The sequence below is a fragment of the Mytilus californianus genome, unplaced genomic scaffold, assembly GCF_021869535.1.
Source record: "Mytilus californianus isolate M0D057914Y unplaced genomic scaffold, xbMytCali1.0.p SCAF_7, whole genome shotgun sequence".
Taxonomy (NCBI): domain Eukaryota; kingdom Metazoa; phylum Mollusca; class Bivalvia; order Mytilida; family Mytilidae; genus Mytilus; species Mytilus californianus.
The window spans coordinates 74,334,614-74,360,111 of record NW_026262723.1 but is presented as its reverse complement, the minus strand read 5'-3'; the positions used below and the strand labels follow the sequence as shown (position 1 = coordinate 74,360,111).

Below are 25,498 nucleotides of genomic sequence, written 5' to 3'. Positions count from 1 at the left end.
ACACTGTTGATTTTCTGTCTACTAGAGACCAACAATTCTGAATAAAATTATTAGATAATTTCTTTTAAGTTTGATGAACAGGTTTATTTCTATTTTGTAATGTACGTATGTTAAAAACAGATGCCTATCTTCATTTTAAGACAAACACCTGTTAGCGATTTTATAACAACTGTTATTACATTTATGATATTCCTATGTTATTAAATAATAAAACAGTAACACTTCATAGCATTAAACCTTGCCTTCAAGTTTCCATCAGACAGCATTCGAACTCCGGTGTCTTGATTTTCCCCAGCTACTATAAAACAAACATTTGACTTGGTGCCGGATACCGGACGAAGACCAGTATGAATTGTTACCATGTAAAAATATTCATCACAGCCTTTGTTATCACACATGATATATGGCACCCACTACAATTGAATTTCAGTACATTCATAAGTATTATGTATAATCTCTTAAATAATGTTCTGTTCGTCAATAGCTATACAGAGGTCAGTTTTTTGTTATCAAATGAAGGATGACAGACCAACCCCTATATCTCTGGCATGTGTGGTGTCAATTGTTTAAAAGCTATCAAATTATTTTTTTTCTTTTGGTTCATTCTTTCAAAGTATTATAAGTTCATTATTGTGTTTGTTTTCTGAAAATCCTACATAATGTAAAAGAGAGTCGAAAGATACCATAGGAATATTCAAACTCATAAGTCGAATACAAGCTGACAATGCCATGGGAAAAAATTAAAAAACGAAAAACGACGAAATGACAAACAACAGTACACAAATACACAATAGAAAACTAAAGATTGAGCAACACGAACACCACAAAAACCGTGGGTGATTTCAGGTGCTCCTGAACGGTAAGCAAATTCTGCTCCACGTGTGCCACCCGCCGTGTTGCTTATATAAGTATAAACATCGGAATTTAGCTAAAGTCAAAATTGTTAAAGTCTTATATGTGCGTGCTATTCATTGATTTGGGGACTATCGTATCATTAAGAAGGAAACGAGGTCTTACAGAATATTATAATGGTAACGTCCTGTATTTGTATTTTGAAAATCAACATATTTCACAAACCATAATATAAAAAAACTGACGATATCAGAGTGGCTATGTGCAAAGATATTATTGTATTTGGGTTTTTTTTTTTATTATTTTTTGCTCAAATATTCTGATCATGTTATGAAAACCTTTGAACTTTAAACAAAAAAATCTCTCATAGCATCTCAAATGTTCAAGAAGACTTTTCGTGAATTTCAACCTTCGGTCAGATGCGCATCATGTACGGTAAAAGTTTACCGCAATATGTCTGTTAATGATGCAAGCATAGCAAGATAGCAAAATGACAATTTCAAATAGCTTTTGAACAGAGTCTCACTTTAAAATTGTGTAGTGGTGAATTTTATATTCTGTATTTCTCTGTTACAATTTGCGAAATATTACCCCAAAACTACAAAAAGAAAAAAAAACAAAAGAAAAAAAAAAAACGAAAGAGGTATTGAAGGGCAATAACTAATGAGTCATCAGAAAATTTTATACCATATGAGTGAAATGTAGATATTGCCATGCGATTTTTTTGCATTATTGTCTTTCTCTATCTATAACGGTTTTCGAGACAAAAGATTCAAGCTCAAAAGTTATTGTCATCTGTGACCTTTGACCTTGGTACTAACATTTTCGGTATTTGCTTTCCATACGTGCGTGCAATTGCTCGTCATTGATATGTATTGTGGATTCTTTAGTCAAGGGTTGTAGTCTCAATGACATAATTTAAAATTTCCTTGTATTTATTTGTAAGATTATTTTTTCTTCAATAAAAAAAAGTCGTATAAATTTCGAAACAGTGTACTACTTAAAAGGATAATGATTTTTTTCTTTTAATTTCACATTTTACTTACTTTAAAAACATCGGCTTTATCCTTTCGTCTGAAGTATATAAATAAACCCACATATATTAAAAATAAGCCTATCATGGTTCCATAGACAGCAGCATTTGAAGCATCAAACTGAGCAAACACATTAGTAAAGTCAATAAGGTTTGGAGTCAAAAAGCTAGTGGCAAAAAATTTTCCTGCTGCTGGAGGACATCTACATACAGTTTCGTTTAGAGATGAAAATGGCAGAACCTAAAAAAATTAAGATAATTAAATATCAATGAATTCTACAAAATCGGGCCTTTGCGTTTTGCTTGTTTTGTGTTGAATCTTTTCATAAAATACCAACGTAGTTTTTCTTACTTTCAACGTTTGTAACTCTATATAAGTTAACATTTGCGGAGTGTATATTAATTTTGTTAAATTGTTTTCGTTATTGTCTTCTATCTTCATATGGGGCCTCGGTGGCCGATTGGTCTAAGTAGTCCAACTACTGTATCACTAGCCAGTCAACACTGAGGTTGTGAGTTCGAATCCCGCACAAGGCAGTTGCATTCGACTCCAATCTTAATTGACTAGGATTGTCAGTTTTCCTACCGAAGGTCGGTGGTTCTCTTCTGGCACTCCGGCTTCCTCAACCAATAAAAACTGACAGCCACGAAATAGCACAATAGTGTTGAAAGTGGCGTTAAAACACTAATTAACCAATCTATCTTCATGTGCATTTATCCTTGTATAGTAGTGTATGTTTGTTATAGTTTCTATCGCCTTTGTAATGCATTGTCTTCTAGATTGCTGGCATTTTGTTTATTCATTCGATAACCTTTTAACCTTTCCACATCATCATTTACCTTTTGTATCAAAGAAGAAAACTTCAAATATTCATTCCTTTACATTACACGCAACACCATATGTATATGAAAAAGGAACAAAGGCTGGGATCTTTGTGACCAATAGTGTAAATCCTATATTTTACAATAAGTCAAATGTTTTATCAACGTTTTCTAATGAAAACTTCATACATACCGAACAGCCATTCGGATTCCAAGATTGTGATTGGGGATTAAACGATCTACAACCAGTAGTTACTATGGCAATGCTCATATTTGTTAACAAAGTTTCGTTTGTGCTAATCTCAACGTCATCAATACTTCTACGTTTCCGATTGGTTATTATTGTATTTTCTTCTGTAGTTCCTGTTTAGAAATGTAAAATGAAAATATTTTTTTTTAAAGTGCATAAAAACACAAAATATTTGAAATTAATTATTTTGTTCAATGGAAGTTACCCAATAAAAATGTATCTTTGACTCAAAATGAAGGAGTCAGATTGTTTATTTCTTGATAAGTAATACTTGTCAGTGTAGGGAGATTCATATTTGATAATATATTCAAGTTGCTTATTATATCTATTGTATGAGATTATTTGGAAAGGAAAGAAAGATGTGAGACACTCTCAACCGTATCGAGTAATTTATAAGTGCTTATAATGCAGCTACACGTACAGTTCTCTTTATTTCCTAAATAAAGAAACGATTATATTATGTACACGTTTATGTTAAATCACTTTTCCTAACAATTAGGGGATATTTAAGAGCGAAACAAATTTTTTTTTGGTGTTACCATTATGATGGCTATTATTGAAGCCCTTTTAGCTGCAATACAAAAACAAAATTAGATTAATACTTTTTTGACATTGAGTTAATACTATATATTTATGCTATTTTTGTCTTCAGATCTTAATAAGACTAGCAAAGTAAGTTTTGACCAATATCATTTGGTTTATAATAGTTAACTTCATCATGAATGATTCACAGCTCCCCATTGATCAGAAATATTTCATACAGACACATATATTTGTGACGTGCAATGCGTTAACCCGGCCCATATAACTTTGACTCGGACATATCACCGATGTCATAATGAACGAACCAATGAAGTTTTATTTCTGATTGCAAGTGTACTTAGACATCACCGAATACTAGTAATACAGATAAAATAAATTCCTTTCGTGAAATGTATTTTTTTTAAAAGAAAAACGACAATAATGTTTGAAAAAAACTACGATTTCTTACCCTCGATAGCATTTATGGCTATAACAATATTTCCTTCTTCCAGTGTCATACTAGGAACGAAAACCTTGAAACCAAAAACTGTCCAACTTCTTGTAGAAATCTTTTCGGAAAAATCGTAATCGTTGAGGGAAGGAGATATTTTTGATTTTATCAACACCGTGAAATTGTAATCGTCAATATTGGTATCATCGAAACCTTCAGGTTTTAAATAAATGAGAACAGCATCATTTTTATCTTGAAGGGGACTAACGAATTCCATATTATCTCCTACAGAAGCACTGTGTTCAGTTGCGAACGCTATGCCCTCGTTCTGAATTCTCATGGTTAATGGAATGTCAACATTTTCCCGCTTGCCATCTCGCACAGATATTCCGATAATTCTCTCTCTGATTTGAGAATGTCCACCAGCATGCAAAAGCGGTGATTTCTTGAAAACGCTAACCTATAGATTATAAACAAAAAAGATATTAAAATATAAGAAAACATCAATGGAGAAATTAAAAAGCATAAGTCGAAACTGCCAAAAACAAAAGCAAACAAAAATTCAACAGTTCAAAAATACTTCAAAGAAAAATCAAAGATTCCGAACATCGGTGTGAACTCATGCGAATTAGGAAGGTAAGCAGTTTCTAAATCATGTATTGATACAGTTTAAAACTTCATTGATTACTCAGCTGACTGGCTCTATAATTCAGAGGACACCAACCAAAATAAAAATTATTCGGGTGAGGCAATCATTCCAATAAGGAGACGACAGATGATTTTCGCCGTTTCAAGTTTTCCTCTAACTTTTATATAGTTTTCAATATAACACCAAAAACTGATAAATTTGACAACTAGAAGCTCCAAGGAGAATGTGTAGTACACTAGGCATTATAACACACGATTGATACAATTCAACCAGAATATCTATTTTATGAGGACACTGCGTCTTTCTTATAGTTTTTTGTTGAACTTATGTTTTGTCTATTCATTATAGTTTTACTGTAAAAGACAAAAAAGGCAAAAGTTACTCTTTATCTTCTATATTTTTCACCCAAAACACAAGAAATAATCAGAATCTTCTTTGAAGGAAAATAACTCCTATAGGGATGAGGTTGATGATTTAAGACGTGTTCGACTTATTTGAAGATCTTGTCTTTTTGATCATTTTTGCAGTTTAAATTTTCTCTCTATCTTTTATATCTTCATGTTTTTAGCCATAACACACATTTGTAAAATGTGTCATGATTACTCATATGATGCGACTGAGGATTTTGGCTCTGATGACTTAATTGTTTATCTTGTCTTGCAGGTCACCTTTGCCGAAGTTTCTCCCTTTCTTCTTTAAATTTCGCCAAAAAAAAACGCAAGAGAAAAAAGATCAACATTAACAAAAACTCCTCAAATGAGTCGCATGACAATTTCAATCATGACTTATTTAAATATCTTATTTCACTGATCATTTTTTGAATATACAGTTTCTCCCTTTGTGTTATTGTGTCCATGCAAAATGAGTAGAAATCGTCATTCAAGTGCAAAAAGAACTGTAATTTCGGCCTTTTGACTTAACTGTAGATCCATTTGTGCTGATCATTTTTGCTATTTACAGTTTTTAATTAATGAACAATATTTTTTTCGCAAGCCACACCCCCTCCCCCCACTAAGTAAAAATCGTTTTTTCAAAGGCAATGACTCGTATAAAGACCGGAATAACAGTTTTAGTTAAGTTGACTTATTTGTAGCCTCTTTATGTTCTAGATTCAATTTTGGCTGATCACAATTCACAATTCCCTCTATATACTGAAATTTCCTCCTAAACCTCAAAGATTGGTAGAAAATCATCTCTAAGGGCAAAAACTTCTATAAATGGTCGACTGACGATTTATGCCATGTAGACTTATTTGAACATGTGTAGATCTTGTCTTGTATATGATTTTGTTTATGTTTACAGTTTCCCTCTACTGATATTGTTACCACCTGAAACTCAAAAATGGGTAAAAAACGTCATTCAATCGCAAAAAATGCTATAAGGATTCGATTGATGATTTCGGCATCGTTATATATATATTTTTTATTCTTTTTTATACAGTGATCTACTTTTAGGTTCCACTAAAACGCAATAATTGGAAAAATTGTCTATTTAAAAATAAGGATTTGAGGTATGATTGCCAATGAGACAACTATCCACCAAAGTTCAAATGAAGTGGATGTAAGCAATTATAGGAAACCGTACGGCCTTCAACAATGAGAAAAAAAAACATACTGTATAGTTGGCTATCGACATAAAAAAATATGAAACAATTCAATTGAGAAAACTAACGGCCAAACTTATAACAAAACAGTTTACGAAGAACAAATATGACCGACATGAACCAACGACAACCACTGACAGGCACATACAGAATGTGGCGAGGTTAAACATGTTTGTGACGTCTTTACACTAAATTAAATTGGATGTGTACCGATTAATATTTTTGTTTTCAATACCTGATTTTATATTAGTTGTGATTAGCTTTGAAATAGCTTTCAGTAACTGCGAGTTTTCTTAGATCGGTACTTTGGTCTTGAGTCTTTTTGTCAGATGTTTTTGTGCTTTGTTTCGATTTAATGAGTTAAGCCCTTTTCTGCTGATTTTTGTAGTTTGTTTGTGCTGTTACACCACTGTCAAAGGTTACAGGGAGGGTTGTCGCCGGCAAATCATGTTTAACTCCGCCATGTTGTTTATGTGCATGTCCAAATTCAGGAGCCTGTTATTTAGTGGTTGATGCTTGTTGTTGTATATTATATTTATTTTTCGTTTCTTGTTTTGTATATAACTTTTTATTAGGCCTTTGGTTTTCTCGCTTTACATTTTGTCAAGTTTTAGGATATGCCGTATGGGTTTTGCTTATTGTTATAGGCCGAACGTTGTCCTATAGTTGCTAACATCTGCGTCATTTTGTCTCGGGTAGATAGTTGTCGCATTGGCAAGCATACCATACCAACTTATTTTGTATTTTAAGAGTAATTAATATTACTCCCATTACGAGTCAACGGAAAATGTCGGCCGCCATTTGACTAATTTTTAGACCTTATATGCCGTTCAAAATTTCTCTCTCTTTTATAGCTTTCAATATAGAGCCAAACTCACAAAACAGTGGTAAAAACGGTCGATTAAGGACAATAACTCTCATAAGGAGTCCTCTGAATTTTTTGTCAAAAAATACACCAGGTAGATCATGACATCTGAACATTTTACTCCTGCTCTCTATCGAAAACAGTTCTAAAAAAATTAGACAATGCTTGCATTTTGAAGTGGTTTAAGAACAAAAACTTTTTTGTCGACCACGGAAAAGCGACGATAAATGATGGCAATAGGCCATATACACAGTGTGTTCTAGGCAAGCAGAAAATGCTTATTCACGGTTTTTGATGAAAAGCACATATCCTTAGCATATATCAAGCTGCACCGTATCACTTAATAGATACACACACACACACACACGTTAAATTATCAAAAAAACAAGAATGTGTTAATAGTACATGGATGCCCCACTCGCACTATCATTTTCTATGTTCAGTGGACCGTGAAATTGGGGTTAAAACTCTAATTTGGTATTAAAATTAGAAAGATCATATCATAGGGAACATGTGTACTAAGTTTCAAGTTGATTGGACTTCAACTTCATCAAAAACTACCTTGACCAAAAACTTTCACCTGAAGCGGGACAGACGGACGAACGGACGGACGAACGAACGGACGCACAGACCGAAAAACATAATGCCCCTCTGCTATCGTAGGTGGGGCATAAAAAACTTACTGGCTAGGCAAGAAACCAAGCGGATGGACTAAACGAGTTTGGCGGGTACTTAAACCATACAAATTTATATTGATCAGCTGGATAAAACGTTAAGAACAAATTTAATTAATTCTTCCTAATATATCCGGAGGGCAATGGCTCGGTGGTAGAGTAGTTAAAAAACTTAGAATATAGCAAAGTACTCTCGACCAATGAAATTGTAGAATTGGATGCCTCTTAATTGTGAAGAATGAATGTAAATCATGTTCTTAGTAAGGGATTATCCTATTATTTGGGTCTATTTACAGTTCAAAACAAAGAGTTTCTATAAATGAGTTACAACTGCCCCGAAGCACATTTATCAGATTGAAAGGTTTTATCACACAGTGATTGAAACTGACTAAAAGTTGAATTGTGAAACAAACAAAAATCTCAAAATAAGTTGAAGTTTACTGGTGCAGTAAAATTGGTACCGTGAATTTTATTTATGAAAATATTAATAACTTCAAATTACTATAAAATTAAACATTACCAAAGCAATGCAAAAAAAAAGAAAAAAAATCTTTCAGATAAAAAATAACCTAAATCTTTAGCTTTCCAAAACTTTGATTACTTGATAAGCGGTTGGGGAGAATAGTTATTTCCAATACAATTATTCCGATAAAAAACAGGAATTAAATTTTAAACATATTAAAAACTTTTAAGGGCATTATTTTTTAGCATTTCCCTGAAATATTGAAACAGTATTTGATGTAAAAAGCCGGACCAAATTATTGGCTGTGAAATAAAATTTAGTTGTAACTCTAATGTATTAATTGATTTAAACTGTAAATAAAACAGGATAATTCCTCACTAAAATATTACATGATTTGCATTCATACTCACAATCAGGAAACATACAATTCATACCTTTTCTTTCTACTGTTGTGTCACCTAATACCTATAACGCATTTTTTTTTAATATTTCCCAAATGATAAGAAAGTCCTCACATCACTTAAACTTATCCATAAATGACATGCCGAAAAAGGAAGTCATGCATCAATTATAAACATTGCACTGACAATGAAACTAATTCTTGAATAGATCATTTGAGCCTTGAGCACTTTACAATATTCTAAGTTTGTAAGAGAATGATAATCCCTTACTTCATGATAAGTACTCGCTAACGCTCGTACTTATTCATGAAGAAAGGGATTATCATTCTCTTACATATACTTAATCTACAGTGGTCGCTAACCTGTCGACAGTGAGATTGTGAGTTTGAACTCCTCTCATTGAAGATGTGTTCAACTCCGGTCTTTTTCAACAAAGATATCCTAGGTTGGTGGTTCTATCTAGAGACTCCGGCTTCTTTTAGTTGGCTTGGCATAAAATATCGAGCTTGAGCCTGACTGAAAATATAAGTAACCTGTTCATCGAAAACTTTTTTATATCTAAAATATATTCAAAATTAAAATGTTGCTTTAATTCACTAACCTGGAGTTCCAGTTCTGTTGCGGTGATATTTTCAAGAGTGTCATTCTGTAAATCCAATGAAAATCCGTCCCGTTTAATTTCAGACCGATTTAGGAACATTTCTGTGGAATCTTTTTCAATACTGACGTTTAAGTTATTTTGTTGCACAACTTTCTCCCCTTCCCCAAAAGCTATTGTTGAAGATGTAATGTTGATAGCTGAATCGAGTGTTCCAATAAGCTTATCCACTGTGACGCTTGTCTGCAAAAATATTTTATTTATGCAATAAATGTTTTCTATCAAGGAAATATGTAAATATGCTTTGATATTATTAAAACGTTAAAAACCATCTGGCATAGTCAGGAGAAATTATATCGTTACCTTTACATTCCAACTATAAATTCCAAAAGAAACAATTTCATACTATGTTGAATTTTCGACAAAATACAATGATACGAGATTAATAATTGCGAAATATACAAGAGAAAAATTGTATGCAAAAATTGGGATGTTATCTTTGTTCTGAAATACATGAAAAAAAATTCCTTGCTAATTCGGAAATATCTAAATATCTAATAAAGTAAAGAAAACTTGAAAGATAGGGAAAAGAACATATCAGAATCGAATTTTATTCTACAATCATCTACTCCTATTGTTGTTTCAACAATCAGTCTAGTGACATTCGTTAAACTTTCAGAGATATAACAAGTTCAGTTAATTATCGGAGCAACATAGATCAATCAACACTTAAAAATTCTCACCACGGACATCAGAAATGAAAAAAAACTTTGATAGAAGAGTTAAACAAAGTGCATCATTTTTAACACCTGCGTAATTTCAAACAAGTTTCAAAAGCCGCTGTCTTCGTTGATTTGGTGACATACAAATGACGCATACACAACAAAAACAACACATAATACAGTTTAATGTAGTATATTGAACTTGAGAAAATTTATAGCAATTAGACAACTATCATGACGAAAAAAAACCCCTCATATACGACAACAGTTTCGCTTCGATCGGGAATAAGTCAAATGTGTTAAGGAAAAAATTAATCAAGGAACATGAATCCCTTAAAGAAATATGTCCAAGATCAACTATTGCACGTGTATATTCACATAATGATCCGCCAATTTGTAAAACTTTGAAGTAATGATTATAGATTTGACTGAAAATAAAGATAACTAATAAACTGTGTACTTAAAGCGATTATGTTTTCTTCAAAGTTTTTTTTTGTAGTTGACTCATGTTAATTAATGTTTTAAAAATCATCTGTGATATGCGCCATACAACGATGCATGTATGTTGCTATTCAGGAAAGGGAAAATCGTTTATTTGAAACTCCCCTTTTAACGGGGTTTTACATATCTTTAAGTTCTAACGTTTATTGATAGGAGAAACACAAGAATAAAGCCGACCAACTTTTTTTCGTAAGCTAAATTGTGCAAATTATCCTATTTTGTCAGAATTGTACAAGGAAATCATAATAATGTGACGTGAAACATACAGAAAACTAGATGATATACAGTCGTGAAATAAAATATGAGAAGAAACGCGACGAACGCAATTCTAGTAATATGAGTGGTGCGCTCTGAAATTTCTATTATAAGCTTATTTGAAAAATAAAAATAAATAAAATTGGATCCCGTTCTCGTTTCCTAGCTAGAATAACACATTATATAAATCCAATAACTACCTCTCATAGAAATAAATTATCTCGGTTATCTCCCTTGATAAATCATAATTTGTTTTTCAATAACTGTACCAATTAATATGCTCTGCATTAGTAAAAAAATATCGTCATTAGATAAAGTAAAAAAAATTTAATCATTAGAAAAACCAAGCAATAGTTTATTTTCTTTACATGAGATTGATAAACCTCGCTATACCCATCATTCGAAGTCCAAAATAGCCTTTGCAATTATCATATTTTTGTAGTTCCGTATAATAATTTTAAAACGAAAAAATCCGTTAGTTTTTGTGATTTTATCTGTTTATTATTATTGTATTCCGTTATCTAATAAATAAAATGGCAAGCGGAAGCGAATCACAAAATTCGAAAGTATTATAATCGATACTGAATAACAACATTACATCTACATGTATAGGTTAAATTGAGATCCCTTTATTATTAAATGCAAAAACTTGGGCCACGAATTCAACGCTCGGTTAAAGTCATAAGGTTGTTTCGAAGATAAAGATAATAATCCCTTGTTCTAAAATACGTTATTATCCAGTCTGGATTTTTTTATTTAACCTTCTACAGTCGTTTAAGTGTTAAACGTACAATTCGATAACGTCTTCAATCAATATAAAAATAAGAAGATGTGGTAACCGTATGATTGCCAAGGAGACAACTCTCCACAAGAAACCAAATGACACAGAAATTAACAACTATAGGTCATCGTACGGCCTTCAACAATGAGTAAAACCCATACCGTATAGTCAGCTATAAAAGGCCCCGAAATGACAATTGTAAAACAATTCAAACGAGAAAACTAACGGCTTTATTTATGTACATAATAATGAACGAAAAACAAATATGATATACAGCAACAAACGACAACCACTGAATTACAGGCCCCTGACTTGGGACAGGCACATACAGAATGTGGCGGGATTAAACTATTTTGAAGGTGCGCCAACACTCCCCCTAACCTGGGACAGTGGTGTAACAGTACAAAATAAGAACAAACTACAAAAATCAGTTGAAAAGGCTTAACTCATCAGATCGATACAAAACAGAAATACATCTAACAAAAACGAAGAATGGACATGGCAGGGTACTTATACATCCCCACAACAAAAAGACTCTAAGTACAGACCTGAGAGTACTCGCAGTTAATGACAGGTAGTTCAAAGCCAATAACAACTAATAAAAAAATAAGACTAGAATATCAATCAGAACACATCCAACATCCAATGGTTTTAGTAGAAGACGTCACTAACAGTCAGAGAAAAACATGACCTTGTGTAATGCCAAGATACAGGTATCGACAGATTGTAGAGCCATGAATGTGCATACATATATAAAAATAATAATTAGTTTGATTCTGATTTTAATTTACTGAAAACAAAATCAATATTAATACCAATAAAAACAATATTCAAAGATCTAATTATAGTGTTGAATTGGTAACCTTTTAGAATAAGTTTATTTCAAAGGATCGAGTTTATCCGGATCGTATCTAAATTTCCGGGCTCGGTAAACAACATCTCCGTAAAAAATAAGATGTGCTATCCCGTTAAAAATAAGTTTTCTACAGGTACAACCAAACTTCCAAACTAAATCTTTATATCTATGGCATAGTTTATTTGATTTGTCAATGAATCATAGTAAAGCGTAAACTTTTTTGTTGTGTTCGATGGTGCCACAATGCGCAAATATGTTCATGTCAGAAACAGATGTTTTAAATGCAATTCAAATAATATTTTTTAAATGCAATTCAAATAATATTTTTTAAATGCAATTCAAATAATATTTTTTAAATGCAATTCAAATTTTAATATGTGTATGTTTAAGACATACTACGACATACAAATAGTGGATTTATAATACTTTCATCCATTTCAGAAAATTTAAATTCACCATCAAATTGCAACTTTTGATAGTTGCAGTATGTGGTACCAATTTACCATACATGGATAAAAAATCAAGAAAAAGACGAAGCCATTTACTTTGATTCAATGCAATTGTTACCCAAAATATGTTAACTTACACTATTAGCCATATTTGTTTGTCTTTCGCGTATTTTTCTCTTCTTTTCATGCATTAAATTAATCAGTACATCTGTAATTGTAGGGAAACCTTCTATTCCCTCAGGATGATATCTGTAGTATTCTATTAATTCCTCTTCAACTAACTCTTTCGTCAGGGTCTTATTCAAATTTTCTTGGCTAGCAGTCGACAGGAATTCAACATTTTCAGATAATATCCCAAGAACATCTAAAGAAAAATACAGTTCTATCACTGTATGCTATATTTACAAGATTACCACTCTTACTGAAATTGCATTAATGAGGACATGCTCGTTCATTTATCGTTTGTACTGATAGACAGAAAATATATTACTATTAAAGTTCACAATAGGAAAGGGACAGGGCACAACAATCTCAATAGAAATGAAATGTGTCAATGCTATTAAAATTGCATACCAAATATATATGTCACAGATGGAGGACTGCAGTTATAGAGTAAAATTTTTTATTCAACAATTACAATTCAAACGCCTCATAATTACCCGCTGTTGCTTCCTGGATGTTTTCTCTCTCTGTCATCGGTAGTGGAATTTTGTTAGACACTTTCTGTATATTTTGTATCAAATTATATGCAACTGTAGAAACTTCTGCCTAGATAGAAAATGTTCATTAAACATACTTTTCAAACAATATGACATACTATTGAAGAATCTCGTTTTGTGTTTGAGGCCATAATTGTCTCATTTGTATTTTTATTCAAATGTTTGGCGATTCAACATTTAAAATGAAACAATGATCAACAAAAGTTCTTTCCAAATTACCAGCACATATTCTATCAGCAAAACTACACATTGCTTTAGAGTTACTGCAGCATGCGAAAACCAACAAACAAAAGGGGGAAGAGGTGAGTAAGAGTAAACATTCAATCTAAGTCTCCGTCCTCCTGCAACGATATACAATTACTTGACTTCTACAGCCTTAAACAAGTAACCTTTAACTTAAAGACATATTCCCGTAATGAGTCCAACTTTGTTTTTTTTTTAAGAAATACATTCATAAAATGCAAATAACACTTTATAAATTTGATGCTCATTTTTTAATTAACCTTCGCAAAAATGCTCAAACCCTAACATTTAAGAGCCAAGGATGTATAAATACATGAACACTATGATAAGCTATATGACCAAAACGGATAATAAAAGAACCTAATATAAACTTTGCCAGAGTGAGTTGGAACCTTAGTTTCTTTATCATTTCTTAATCATTCAATGGATAATTTATGAATGTTAAAAAAGGAACAGGTTTATGATTTGATGAAACCATCGGGACTATAAATCAATTTATGGTTCTGAAATTCATATTGTAGATAATATACTTTCACTAAATAATTCAACTTTTGATGACAACGTTGAATGCATTGATCTTATCTGAACTGGAAATAAATGATACCATCAGTACAGATAGTCATAGCTTGACTTTGATTAACAAATTGAAAATGAACGTTGGTTTAAGTGATAACATTATTTGCATTTCTATTATAAAATTTGTAATCTTTTTACATACGTTTGACAAAGTTACAGATGATTTGATGGGTTTTCCTTGGTTTAGAAATCTCTTTTTTTTATCTCATCTGGCCCATAAGGCCTGGTGAGCTTTTATCATCACTTGGCGTCCATCGTCTGCCGTTAACTGTTACAAAAATCTTCTAATCTGAAACTACTGGGCCAAATTTAACCACACTTGACCACAATCTTAGGGTATCTAATTTAAAAAAATGTGTCCGATAACCCCGCCTGCCAACCAACATGGCTGACATGGCCAAAAAGCCAAAAATAGAACATAGGGGTAAAATGCTATCGATTTGAAAACCGCTATAAATAGAAAAAATCTTACAGGGGCAAAAATGTTCAGAATGTTGAGATCTACCTATTGTCACTTTACATCAAAACTAGGAGTTTATTTTCATTTTTGCCTATTTTCATGAAAATTTTCAGAGATATAGAGATAATTCAAATGGAAAAAATTATCAGCAAGATAAGATCTACAAATTTGTCAAAATTACGAAATCGTCAGACGACTTCTTATTAGTGGTATTGTCAAGATTTAAAAATTTTTGTTTTTGCTTTTTTTGTCTAATATATGAAAAAAGTATAATAGAGAGATAGATCTGAAGCAAAACTGATCAACAAGACAAGATCTACATATAAGTTTCATTGTTGAAATCGTCTGACGACCCCATATTGGAGTTTAAATGCCTAATATCTGAAAAACTATGAAAGACAGATAGAAACTTCAATAAGCCAAAATGACCAGTAAGACAAGATCTACAAATAAGTTTACTGGTCGAAATAGTCAGTTCACTCCTTGTTGGAGTTATTTCTCTTTAACGACGATTTAACCCATTTTTTGTATACTGCCTCTTATCTTGAAAATTTTTATAGACAGATAGACACTTTGAATAGCAAAGTGATTAGCAATATAAAAAAGAAGATGTGGTATGATTGCCAATGAGATAACTCTTCACAAGAGACCAAATGACACAGAAATTAACAACTATAGGTCACCATACGGCCTTCAACAATGAGCAAAGCCCATACCGCATAGTCAGCTATAAAAGGCCCCGAAATGACAAATGTAAAACAATTCAAACGAGAAAACTAACGGCCTAATTTATGTACAAAAAAAAATGAACGAAAAACAAATATGTAACACATCAACAAACGACAACCACTGAATTACAGGCTCCTGACTTGGGACAGGCACATACATACAGAATGTGGCGGGATTAAACATGTTCTACAAAATGGTCAACCATAGCGGAAATCGTCACTCCTTATTGCAGTGATTGACCTTATTTGTTGTGCAAAAACTCAGAAAATAGAGAGAAACTGTAAACAGAAAAAAAATATCAGCAATTCAAGATCAACAAAAAAGATCTTCTTTTCATGAATTCTATTCTAGTCCACAATTTGTAGCGTGTCCATTGTTAAAGATGCACGTAGACCTATGTGAGCAACACAGGCTAGTTTCATATTGTTTTAAAATCAGATAAAAAATAAGATTAGACCCCTCCCATTACACATTTAACTACCATCTCCTCTTTCAATAATTGCTGCATTGTATCCTAATTAAGTGAACCAAATATGTTGCTGTCGGTCACCTCTTTAGAAAAAAATATTATTTTTGAATACAAGCATGCAAATTCAAACAAATTTACACATGTGTAATAAAATGCTTGGGTTAAGTGTTTAAACTTCTTAAAATGTTAGAAATAGGAATAATAATTGTCATCAGCACACAAAAAACACACCAAAGAGAAGAGCACTTACTGATGAGTTTTCTGTCATGACATCTATGTTAGATATACAAGATTGTATGGTTTTTGCAATCAATATGGTATCTGCAGGCAAAATTATCAGCGACGAATTTTCTGGTACTTTATCTGATACTTTAGTAATAAGATCTAGACTTCGCTTAAATAAAAATAGAATAAATTATATACAACATTAAAATTAAAAATAATTTCGTTGTGATATTTCGAATTTTTGCAATACTGGTTGCTGAGAATGACCACTCCCTGTTTTAGTTGCACTCCAATTTACCCATCGATAAGCCGGCGGTTATCATTAATACCTGTATCTTCTTTTATTTTTATTTCGTACCCAACATGCTTTCATATATTGTCTTAAGTTGCATTCCAATCTACCTATCATAAAACAAAAGGTTTTTATCAATACCTGCACCTTCTTTTTTTTCTCGTACCCAATATGCTTTTCATATTGTTTTAGTTGCACTCCAATTTACCAATAGATTAGTCTGTTGTCATGATGATTACTTGCACCCTTTTTATATTTCTCGTACCTAATATCCTTTCATATTGTTTTAAGTTGCACTCCAATTTACCTATCGATAAGCCTGCGTTTATGACCAATACCTGTACCTTCCTTTTTTTTCTCGCACCCCATATGTTTTTCATATTGTTCTAGTTACACTCCAATTTAGCCTTCGATTATCCTGTGGTCATGATGAATACTTGCACTTTTTTTTATATTTCTCGTACAAAATGTTCCCAATATGCTTTTCATATTGTTTTAATTGCACTCCAATTTACCAATCGATTAACCTGTGGTTATGATCAATACCTGCACCTTCTATTGTTTTTCCTCGTACCCAATAAGCTTTTCATATTTTGAATGGATTAAATACATATTAATACTAATTGTCATGTTTTAGAGCTAAAAAGCAACCGACTGAGAATAAAACGTATTTTTAGAATCAGCAGAATTCATCAACTATTCATGTTAAAACATCCTGTTCAATGTACATGGCTCCTGGTAAAAGAAAAGATGTTTACAGTAAAAGACTTGTATGAATTAAGCCTTGCTATATTATATCTAATAGCAAAAAAATATCTCAAAATGAGGTCATTTTAGCTTTTCTACGACTTGCTTGAAATACAAGATGTTTGTAGCCCTTTACCAAATATATAGAAAAACAACAAACACAAATGATTTCAGACAGACCAATGTCTTGTCATTAGTTGAAGGATGTTATTTGAAAGATTTATAATACATTTTGATTTTTGAATTTGAGGAGCCGGAGAAACTGGCCTCTATTTATTCCATCTTCTTAAACTATCTTTAGTAAATAATTGAATAGAATAGTAGAATCAAAATGTTACCATTTTATTGAGATTATAGAATACTGTGGAACAACATTTTACCTGTTGCAATGTATTTTGAACTTCCCCCTGTAACTCATCGTCATATGAGACAAGTTTCTCCAATGATGAAGTATCAGCCTTTGTCGTTGAGTTTTCCTTTTTGATAAAATAAAAGTAACGATAAACATGAATTAGTAGTTTGTGTCTAAACTGATCAATCAATTTACATTTTGCTCAATGTTAATGAACATTTAGATTATGCTTTTTGACAAATAGATACACTTAATTTTTCTTTTAGGAGGTCAGAAAGGAAAATGTGTGGACTCCATGTACATTTATTGTACATGTAAAGATGTAAAATTCAAAAGTTTAAACTCGAAAGAAAAACTAATTTATCTTTTGAATAGCAACGGAAGAACATTCTTAATCAGTTAAGAGCAATGTACAATTAACAATCTTTATTTTTCTGACATTTTTTCGACTTCAGAAACTGTGATCAAAATAATGTCTATTTTAAACTTACAAATGTCAAATTGTTATAAAACCCAGCCGTAGATTTCATTAGGCGAAACACTGCTATATCATTGCCACCAGCATCAGTCATATCGTAGTTATCATCAAAATTCTTAAGCATCTTACTTGTTTTATTTGTATCTCCTTCATTGGTCGGTGTGTATTCATCATTTGGTAAACACTTTATAAAAGAAATGAACATTTATTTGTATTTTCTATTCTTATTTTTGTAAAATATATTTCCAAGCATTTGTAAGGAGATGTGGTTTGATTGCTAATGAGACAAAAGAGAGGCGAAAGATACCAGAGGAACATTCAAACTCATAAGTCGAAAATAAACTGACAACGCCATGGCTAAAAAAAAAAAAGACCGACAGACAAACAATAGTACACAAAACACAACATGGAAAACTAAAGACTGAGCAAAACGAACCCCACCAAAAACTGGGGTTGATCTCATCAATTGTAGAGGACAAAGATCTGAATAATTACACGTGTCCTCACAGCCTTTAACAATTCGTATAACCCTTACATGTAGTAAGATATATACGACCATGATGTGAAAAAAATGAAAAACAATTTAAAAGAGAGAACCGACGGCCTGACTGCAACAATGAACGAAACTCAAATATGTCACGTACATGTATTATGCGAGAACACATATAACTCGGTGTTATTGATGTCACGTATATGTATTATGCGAGAACACATATAACTCGGTGTTATTGAATCAAAATATCTAGGCAATACCAATGTCCATGTTCCCTAAAAACCACCCGTAAACAAAATATTTATTGACAAAGAGATGCAATACTGATTCTGGGGTTTTGACAATACTTAGATATTACTTGTAGCACATATCTTTAATTTAAACTAATATTGTTTGATATTGTAAATACTAAAGTTACTGTGTTTAGAATAATATTTTTTCCTAGTTTTTGGAATATATTGAGAACATTTAGTGGTAGTGTAGAATAGTCTTATCATTTCGAATTTCATGATTCTAGCTTTTGTTTTCTCATATTGAATGTTAACACAGCTAATTAGTTTCATCTCACCGTTACTTTCAAATACATTTTGGAATAATCTCCGAATCGGTCGAATACAGTTACAACTACTTGAATAACATAATCGTCCTGTTGGTCTCCTACAGGTAGACGTAATTCTGATGCCGTACTTTCTCCTATTAAAGAAACAATTTCGTGACGAAAAGAAAGCATATAATCATATAAACTTTCATATCATTGTTTCATTGTTCCTTTGGAATATATAGTAAACAAGAGAATGTCAATGTCGTCTTATCAAACAATAACATTTCGCACGCTTTCATAATTGTCATGCTTTATAGGCATTGTTTCCAGCTTTTAAATCATATTTGAAATGTTACAATACCATAGTTCTGACAAATAATTTATAAGCAGATGTAATTTTATCGCATTTAGAATTTCCCTTGATGCATGAAACTCATTCAAAAGTTTGTTTGAGATCGCAACAGACTGTATAAATAATTGCATATCAAACCTAGCATACATATAGACACATAAAAATTCAATGAGCGTCAAAAACTTTGAAGCGTACTCATAGTGAAATTATCTTATTACCTCCTCTGTATATGGGTATTTTTTCTGTTACACGTTTTCCACGGTAATCAGTGTGGTTCAGATACAAGAAATATTCATAGAGAAGAGGATTCTCTTGTTCAGCGTCCCTTTGTTCATCTTGGTCTGTTTCCAAACCTTCATCCTTCCAATCCTTACAGAGAATAGCAAACAAAGTAGACGAAGCTGTGCCGGTGGGAATCATGTCTTCAGGTGTGTTCAAAATTTCTGCAGCTCTTCCAGTAGCTGAAAAAAACAACAATATATTATAATATGCTAAATTATGTGGATAATCACTTCTTCTTTATTCTCTGATAATAGCATTACAAAAAAAAAATACAATACCTAAGATATTGTAAGAACCGTTTAGGACTGGAATTTATGTAGACATAACATATATCACAGCAAACTTTCAAAGACACTCATTGTAACGAAAACCTGTGTTAATATCCTGCTCAACCGACAATAGGTCAAATGTTACTAAATTAGATCAAAGGTCAAACATTGCCCAAAATTGTTCGTCTTCGTTCGCAGGCTAATCCTGATGTAGAAATTAAGACCAATAATTAAAGGTAAACACATTGATTAAACTCTAATTTAATCTTTTCATGAAAGAAGAATTTATAAACAATATCAAAACATGTTCAAATGAATTCGAATATGTTTTTATTTTTTAAGCTTCAAATGAAGTCTTTACAAACCCTTACACTACATGAGAACTTGTTTCATTTATTATTATGTATCCAGCATATCACCCAACTATTTCACAAATAACAAGTATACGAATATGTTTTTGTTTAATCTGTACAATATACAAATATTGTCTCCTGTTATCCTGCTTTTTTCGATGTCCTGGTGTGAAACAATTTCAGGGGAAATAGGCCCTACCTCTTTCATGATTAAAACAAAATATGTACATCATTGTCGGAAAATATGAAATTTATTTTAACTTGCTACGAAAACAAGCCAATATCGCTTTTTGTCCTGTCTTTCGAGTATTTTCTTGCTTTATCTAATTAATGTCTCAAATCCAAAACTGAAATTAATTTCTCTCTTTAATTTTTACTGATTTATAGCACCATTTTCTACATATCCCGACTTTATATTTTTTTGTAAGTTTATACAAAATATGTAGCAACATTGTTCTAATATCAGTTATAAACATTAATTAATGTTCCCAAGTCAGGAGCCTCTAGCCTTTGTTAGTCTTGTATTATATTTAATTTTAGTTTCTTGTGTACAATTTGGAGTTTAGTATGGCGTTCATTATCACTGAACTAGTATATATATTTGTTTAGGGGCCAGCTGAAGGACGCCTCCGGGTGCGGGAATTTCTCGCTGCATTGAAGACCTGTTGGTGGCCTTCTGCTGTTGTCTGTTCTGTGGTCGGGTTGTTGTCTCTTTGACACATTCCCCATTTCCATTCTCAATTTTATTCATTAATCAAATATAGCTTATTCATACACACCTGAACTATTTGAAGCTTTACAGGATCCGCCGTAGGGAGGCATGTTAGTGAAAAATATTAGTCTTCCTCCATTTTCTTCTTTTTCTCCGATGCGGTTCACTTTTACCACCAACAAATATTTGGTATTCTTTTTCACCTGATTTTCTAAGATAACTAAAGTTTTCCTGTTAGTACCTTTTTAAAAAGACATGATACAATACAATAATGATCAAAGAGGTACTAAATAAGCACTGATTAATATCGTCATTGTAACTATATAAGAAAAGGAAGTTGCACATTTATAAAGCGGAATTTTAGTTTTGTATGTTTAGATTGATTTCTGCATGATTACCAAATCACTCGATGTATGGGCCATACATAACCATACAGGTAATCGTATATATACTGAAACATGAATCTTTCTAATTCACTTGTCTTTTACAAGCACATTCAATTAGAGCATTCCGTTATACATGTCTGCAGTTTAAAAAAAAATATGAGTACTGTAAAGACACATAGTTATTTTTCAAATATTTTCCTTTCGGTAAATTCAGCTACGTTTAAAAACATTCTGTTTGCAGTTAGTCCAGTATTGCTCAGATGAATGAGTATTTATTGTGTACAGCAAATTACAGCTACTGAACAGTGTGAAAATAGGGTGCATATGTCTTAATTGACCGCAATCGTTAGGGTTTCCATTGCTTAATTAATGCACATATTGCTATATCTGTAAATTGATTGAAAGACAAAGTATGACTCACTTGAACACTCGTTTATAATTTATGGTCCAGACTTTTACAATTGGTTCAGTTGAAAATTTCAATTGTAGTCAAAATGTATTTTACTAGTCTAAAGGATGATAGTTTATTTTACAAGGGTAAGACATTTCATTTCCAACATACTAAACCCCTAAAGGGAGGGATTGTACTTGATTTTCATATGATGAAGACATAATCTTTCAATCAGTTTAATTGAGGTTTGGAGCCGGCATGTCAGTAACTGCTAGTAGTCCTTTGTTTATTTATGTATCATTGTCATTTTGCTTAGTTTCTTTTGTTACCTATTTTGACATCGGACTCGGATTTCTTTTAAACTGAGTTTTACTGTGCGTATTGCTATATGATTCTTTTTTCTACATTGGCTAGAGGTATAGGGGGAGGGTTGAGATCTCACAAAACATGTTTAACCCCGCCGCATTTTTGCGCCTGTCCCAAGTCAGGAGCCTCTGGCCTTTGTTAGTCTTGTATGTTTTTTAATATTAGTTCATATATATGTTTTGGAGTTTAGTGTGACGTCCATTCTCACTGAACTAATACACAATTTTATTTAGGGGCCAGCTGAGGACCACCTCCGGGTGCGGGATCATCTCGCTGCATTGAAGACCCATTGGTGGCCTTCGGCTGTTGTCTGCTCTTTGGTCGGGTTGTTGTCTCTTTGACATATTCCCCATTTCCATTTTCAATTTTATGTGTATAAGTTATACATATAAGAGCTCAGAACATTACAGAAAAGTCAAACTATACATTACTACTATGTAACTAATCAGTTGATTATGTACTATGGCAGTTGAACTTTATTAATAGTCTAATACAATACATTAAAGAACTTCATTAAAAATGTTGAATGAGTTCAAACAACACCATGTGTTAAATATATGACTTTTTGTATACATGTATAACCATATTATTGTCCTGAATATGTGAATATCCATGAAATATTTATCACTGGACATGAAACATCAATCCATTAATCAATTGGGCATTCGATTAAGTTACGTCTTAATTTGTTTTTGTCCCGGTTATGCATGCACTATTTGCCACTGGACGTTTAAAAACAACAAGCAATCATTTCAATATAGACAAATATTGTTGAACAAAAATGTAACGTCCAAATCATATAAGGTCGGAGAAACGACTTGCACTATGTCTTTATTGAACAAGGGATAAATCAGTGTGCCTTTGGGAATATCTACTCCATTGCGAATGACAAAGTTAATATCATATTATATAGTTTGACACCATATTTTTTCAACGTTTTCTCGACTCTTAGCGCATCGAAAACTAAATAAGTGAAGTGTTAAGTCTTTTTCATGTCCTCTTTTATATATGTCTTTACAGTATATTTTAAGAAGTTAAAGATACCTGTGTCAGTCATCGATTCAAAGTCCTTTTCTGTTACATACTGTTGAATTGATGTATCATACCAACTGAGTGACCAATGGTACTCCAGATTGGTCAAATTATTTTCACACTCAAGACACACAGCTACCATGATGGACTTTGACATTGTAGCATACTTCTTATCACAGTTCAAATCGCATCTAAATAAAACAAAAACGTCAATTGAATTACAAACGTTAAAAGGGTTTATTTAGTTTTGTTTCATTTCAAAATAAAAAAAAATAAAACTATCTTGAGGATGGGATGTACGTAAGTGCTATCAGAGGTCCAATCGAATGAAATGCTCTTCTAATGCTTGATAATTCGAGAAATAACGTGTAATTTAAAGAACTTAAATTTTCTATTGATTATTTTCTTGTGCTGTTATACCACTACTCCAGGTTAGAGGGAAGATTGAGCGCTCACAAATATCTTCAACCCCTTCACAATGTCATTCTTTTTATGCATGTCCTATGTCAAGAGCCTGTTATTCAGTTGTTATCCTTAATCGATGTCTGTATTTGTTTTCCGTTGATTGTTTTGTTAAATACTGAGCCGTTGGTTTTCTCTGAATTATTTCACATTTTGTCATGTCGGAGTTTTTTTTATAGCTAGCTATACGGTATGGTTTTTTTTTCATTATTCAAGACCGTACGGTTACCTATAATTGCTTATAAAAATTTCACTTTTTTCTCATTGGCAATCATACCACATCTTCTTATTTTAATATGGATAATACTTGCACATAACCAGTTGTGTAATTACGTGAACGATTTGCCGGAAGCTGTTGTCGATATCCGCATAACTATGTTTACCTATATGAGCAATATATTAGGAGTTCTTGTAGATTTTCTAATCACCAGCCGTACAATTACATAAGCGGTATGTCAGAAGCTTTTGTTGATGTCCCCATAATCAACTGTATACTTACATGAGCGATATATCAGGAGTAGCTGTTGATGTCCACTTGACTAACCGTGTAATTACACAAGAGATTTTTCAGGAGCTGTTGTCGAATTCACCATATAACCAACGTTTTACTTAAATGAGTGATTTTTTTCGGAGCTGTTGTCGATGTCCCCACAACCAGCTGTGAACTTACATGAGCAATATATCAGGAGCTGTTGTCGATGTCCCCACGACCAGCTGTGTACTTACATGAGCGATATATCAGGAGCTGTTGTCGATATCCCTACAACCAGCTGTGTACTTACATGAGCGATATGTCAGGAGCTTTGGTCGATGTCCCTACAACCAGCTGTGTACTTACATGAGAGATATATCAGAAGCTGTTGTCGATGTCCCTACAACCAGCTGTATACTTACATGAGCGATATATCAGGAGCTGTTGTCGATGTCCCCACAACCAGCTGTGTACTTACATGAGCGATATATCAGGAGCTGTTGTCGATGTCCCCACAAACAGCTGTTTACTTACTTGAGCGATATATCAGGAGCTGTTGTCGATATCCCCATAATCAACTGTATACTTACATGAGCAATATATCAGGAGTTGCTGTTGATGTCCACTTGACTAACCGTGTAATTACATAAGAGATTTGACAGGAGCTGTTGTTGAAATCATTATATAACCAACGTTGTACTTACATGAGCGATATATCCGGAGCTGTTGTCGATGTCCCCACAACCAGCTGTGTACTTACATGAGCGATATATCAGGAGCTGTTGTCGATGTCCCCACGACCAGCTGTGTACTTACATGAGCGATATATCAGGAGCTGTTGTCGATGTCCCTATAATTAACTGTGTGAAATTATTTGATGATTGGTGTAATGAATTTGTAACAGTTACTCCTACAGTTATTGCATAGCCTTGGGTATCATCATTCAGTAGGTTCAACACCATAACGCCTTCTGATTCCTTTACAAGAAAATTTAAACAATCACCATTCACACTGGTTCCCCTCTTGTAGTTGTCTGACAACTCTTCTATAGTTCTAGCACTTATCCTAAAAATGATATAAAGAATGCATCTATAAAGGTCAAAGGTTCGAAATTGTGATATTTTCATATAATAATGTTCATTGGATTGTATATTTTCTTAAGTTGTTCTGATGCAACGATAAAATCTTTGTCCAAACTTGACTTTAAGTACATACATTTGATTGAATAAAACGAAAACCATACATCTATATGATTCTCCTTTTGTCATGATTGTCATATATAAAATTAAATTGAGAATGGAAACGGGGAATGTGTCAAAGAGACAACCCGCCCAATACCATCAATGGGTC

The 25,498-nt window shown here is 32.6% G+C and overlaps 1 protein-coding gene across 1 annotated transcript; it reads right to left on the bottom strand.

The window, feature by feature from the left end:
* Positions 1 to 200: 200 nt before the first annotated feature.
* Positions 201 to 24,599, bottom strand: LOC127709521 (uncharacterized). The gene is made up of 15 exons (XM_052215126.1): positions 24,571 to 24,599; positions 23,227 to 23,405; positions 21,107 to 21,280; positions 19,642 to 19,884; positions 19,099 to 19,223; positions 18,051 to 18,221; positions 17,588 to 17,683; positions 16,194 to 16,337; positions 13,407 to 13,515; positions 12,885 to 13,111; positions 9,187 to 9,426; positions 3,949 to 4,390; positions 2,901 to 3,070; positions 1,899 to 2,126; positions 201 to 413 (listed from the first exon to the last, which is right to left on the bottom strand). Exons 2-15 carry the CDS (start codon positions 23,369 to 23,371, stop codon positions 201 to 203), a joined length of 2,727 nt encoding a protein of 908 aa, XP_052071086.1. The 5' UTR covers positions 23,372 to 23,405; positions 24,571 to 24,599.
* Positions 24,600 to 25,498: the final 899 nt, after the last annotated feature.

What these genes read in the sequence shown, in the direction of transcription:
- LOC127709521 (XM_052215126.1), bottom strand. Translation starts at nt 23,371, where the DNA reads ATGTCAAAGTCCATCATGGTAGCTGTGTGTCTTGAGTGTGAAAATAAT. An exon ending in AAATGTATTTGAAAGTAACG is followed by an intron (nt 18,222 to 19,098) that starts GTGAGATGAAAC and finishes TCTTTTATAAAG; the next exon opens with TGTTTACCAAATGATGAATA. An exon ending in ATAAAGCCGATGTTTTTAAA is followed by an intron (nt 414 to 1,898) that starts GTAAGTAAAATG and finishes ATTCAATTGTAG; the next exon opens with TGGGTGCCATATATCATGTG.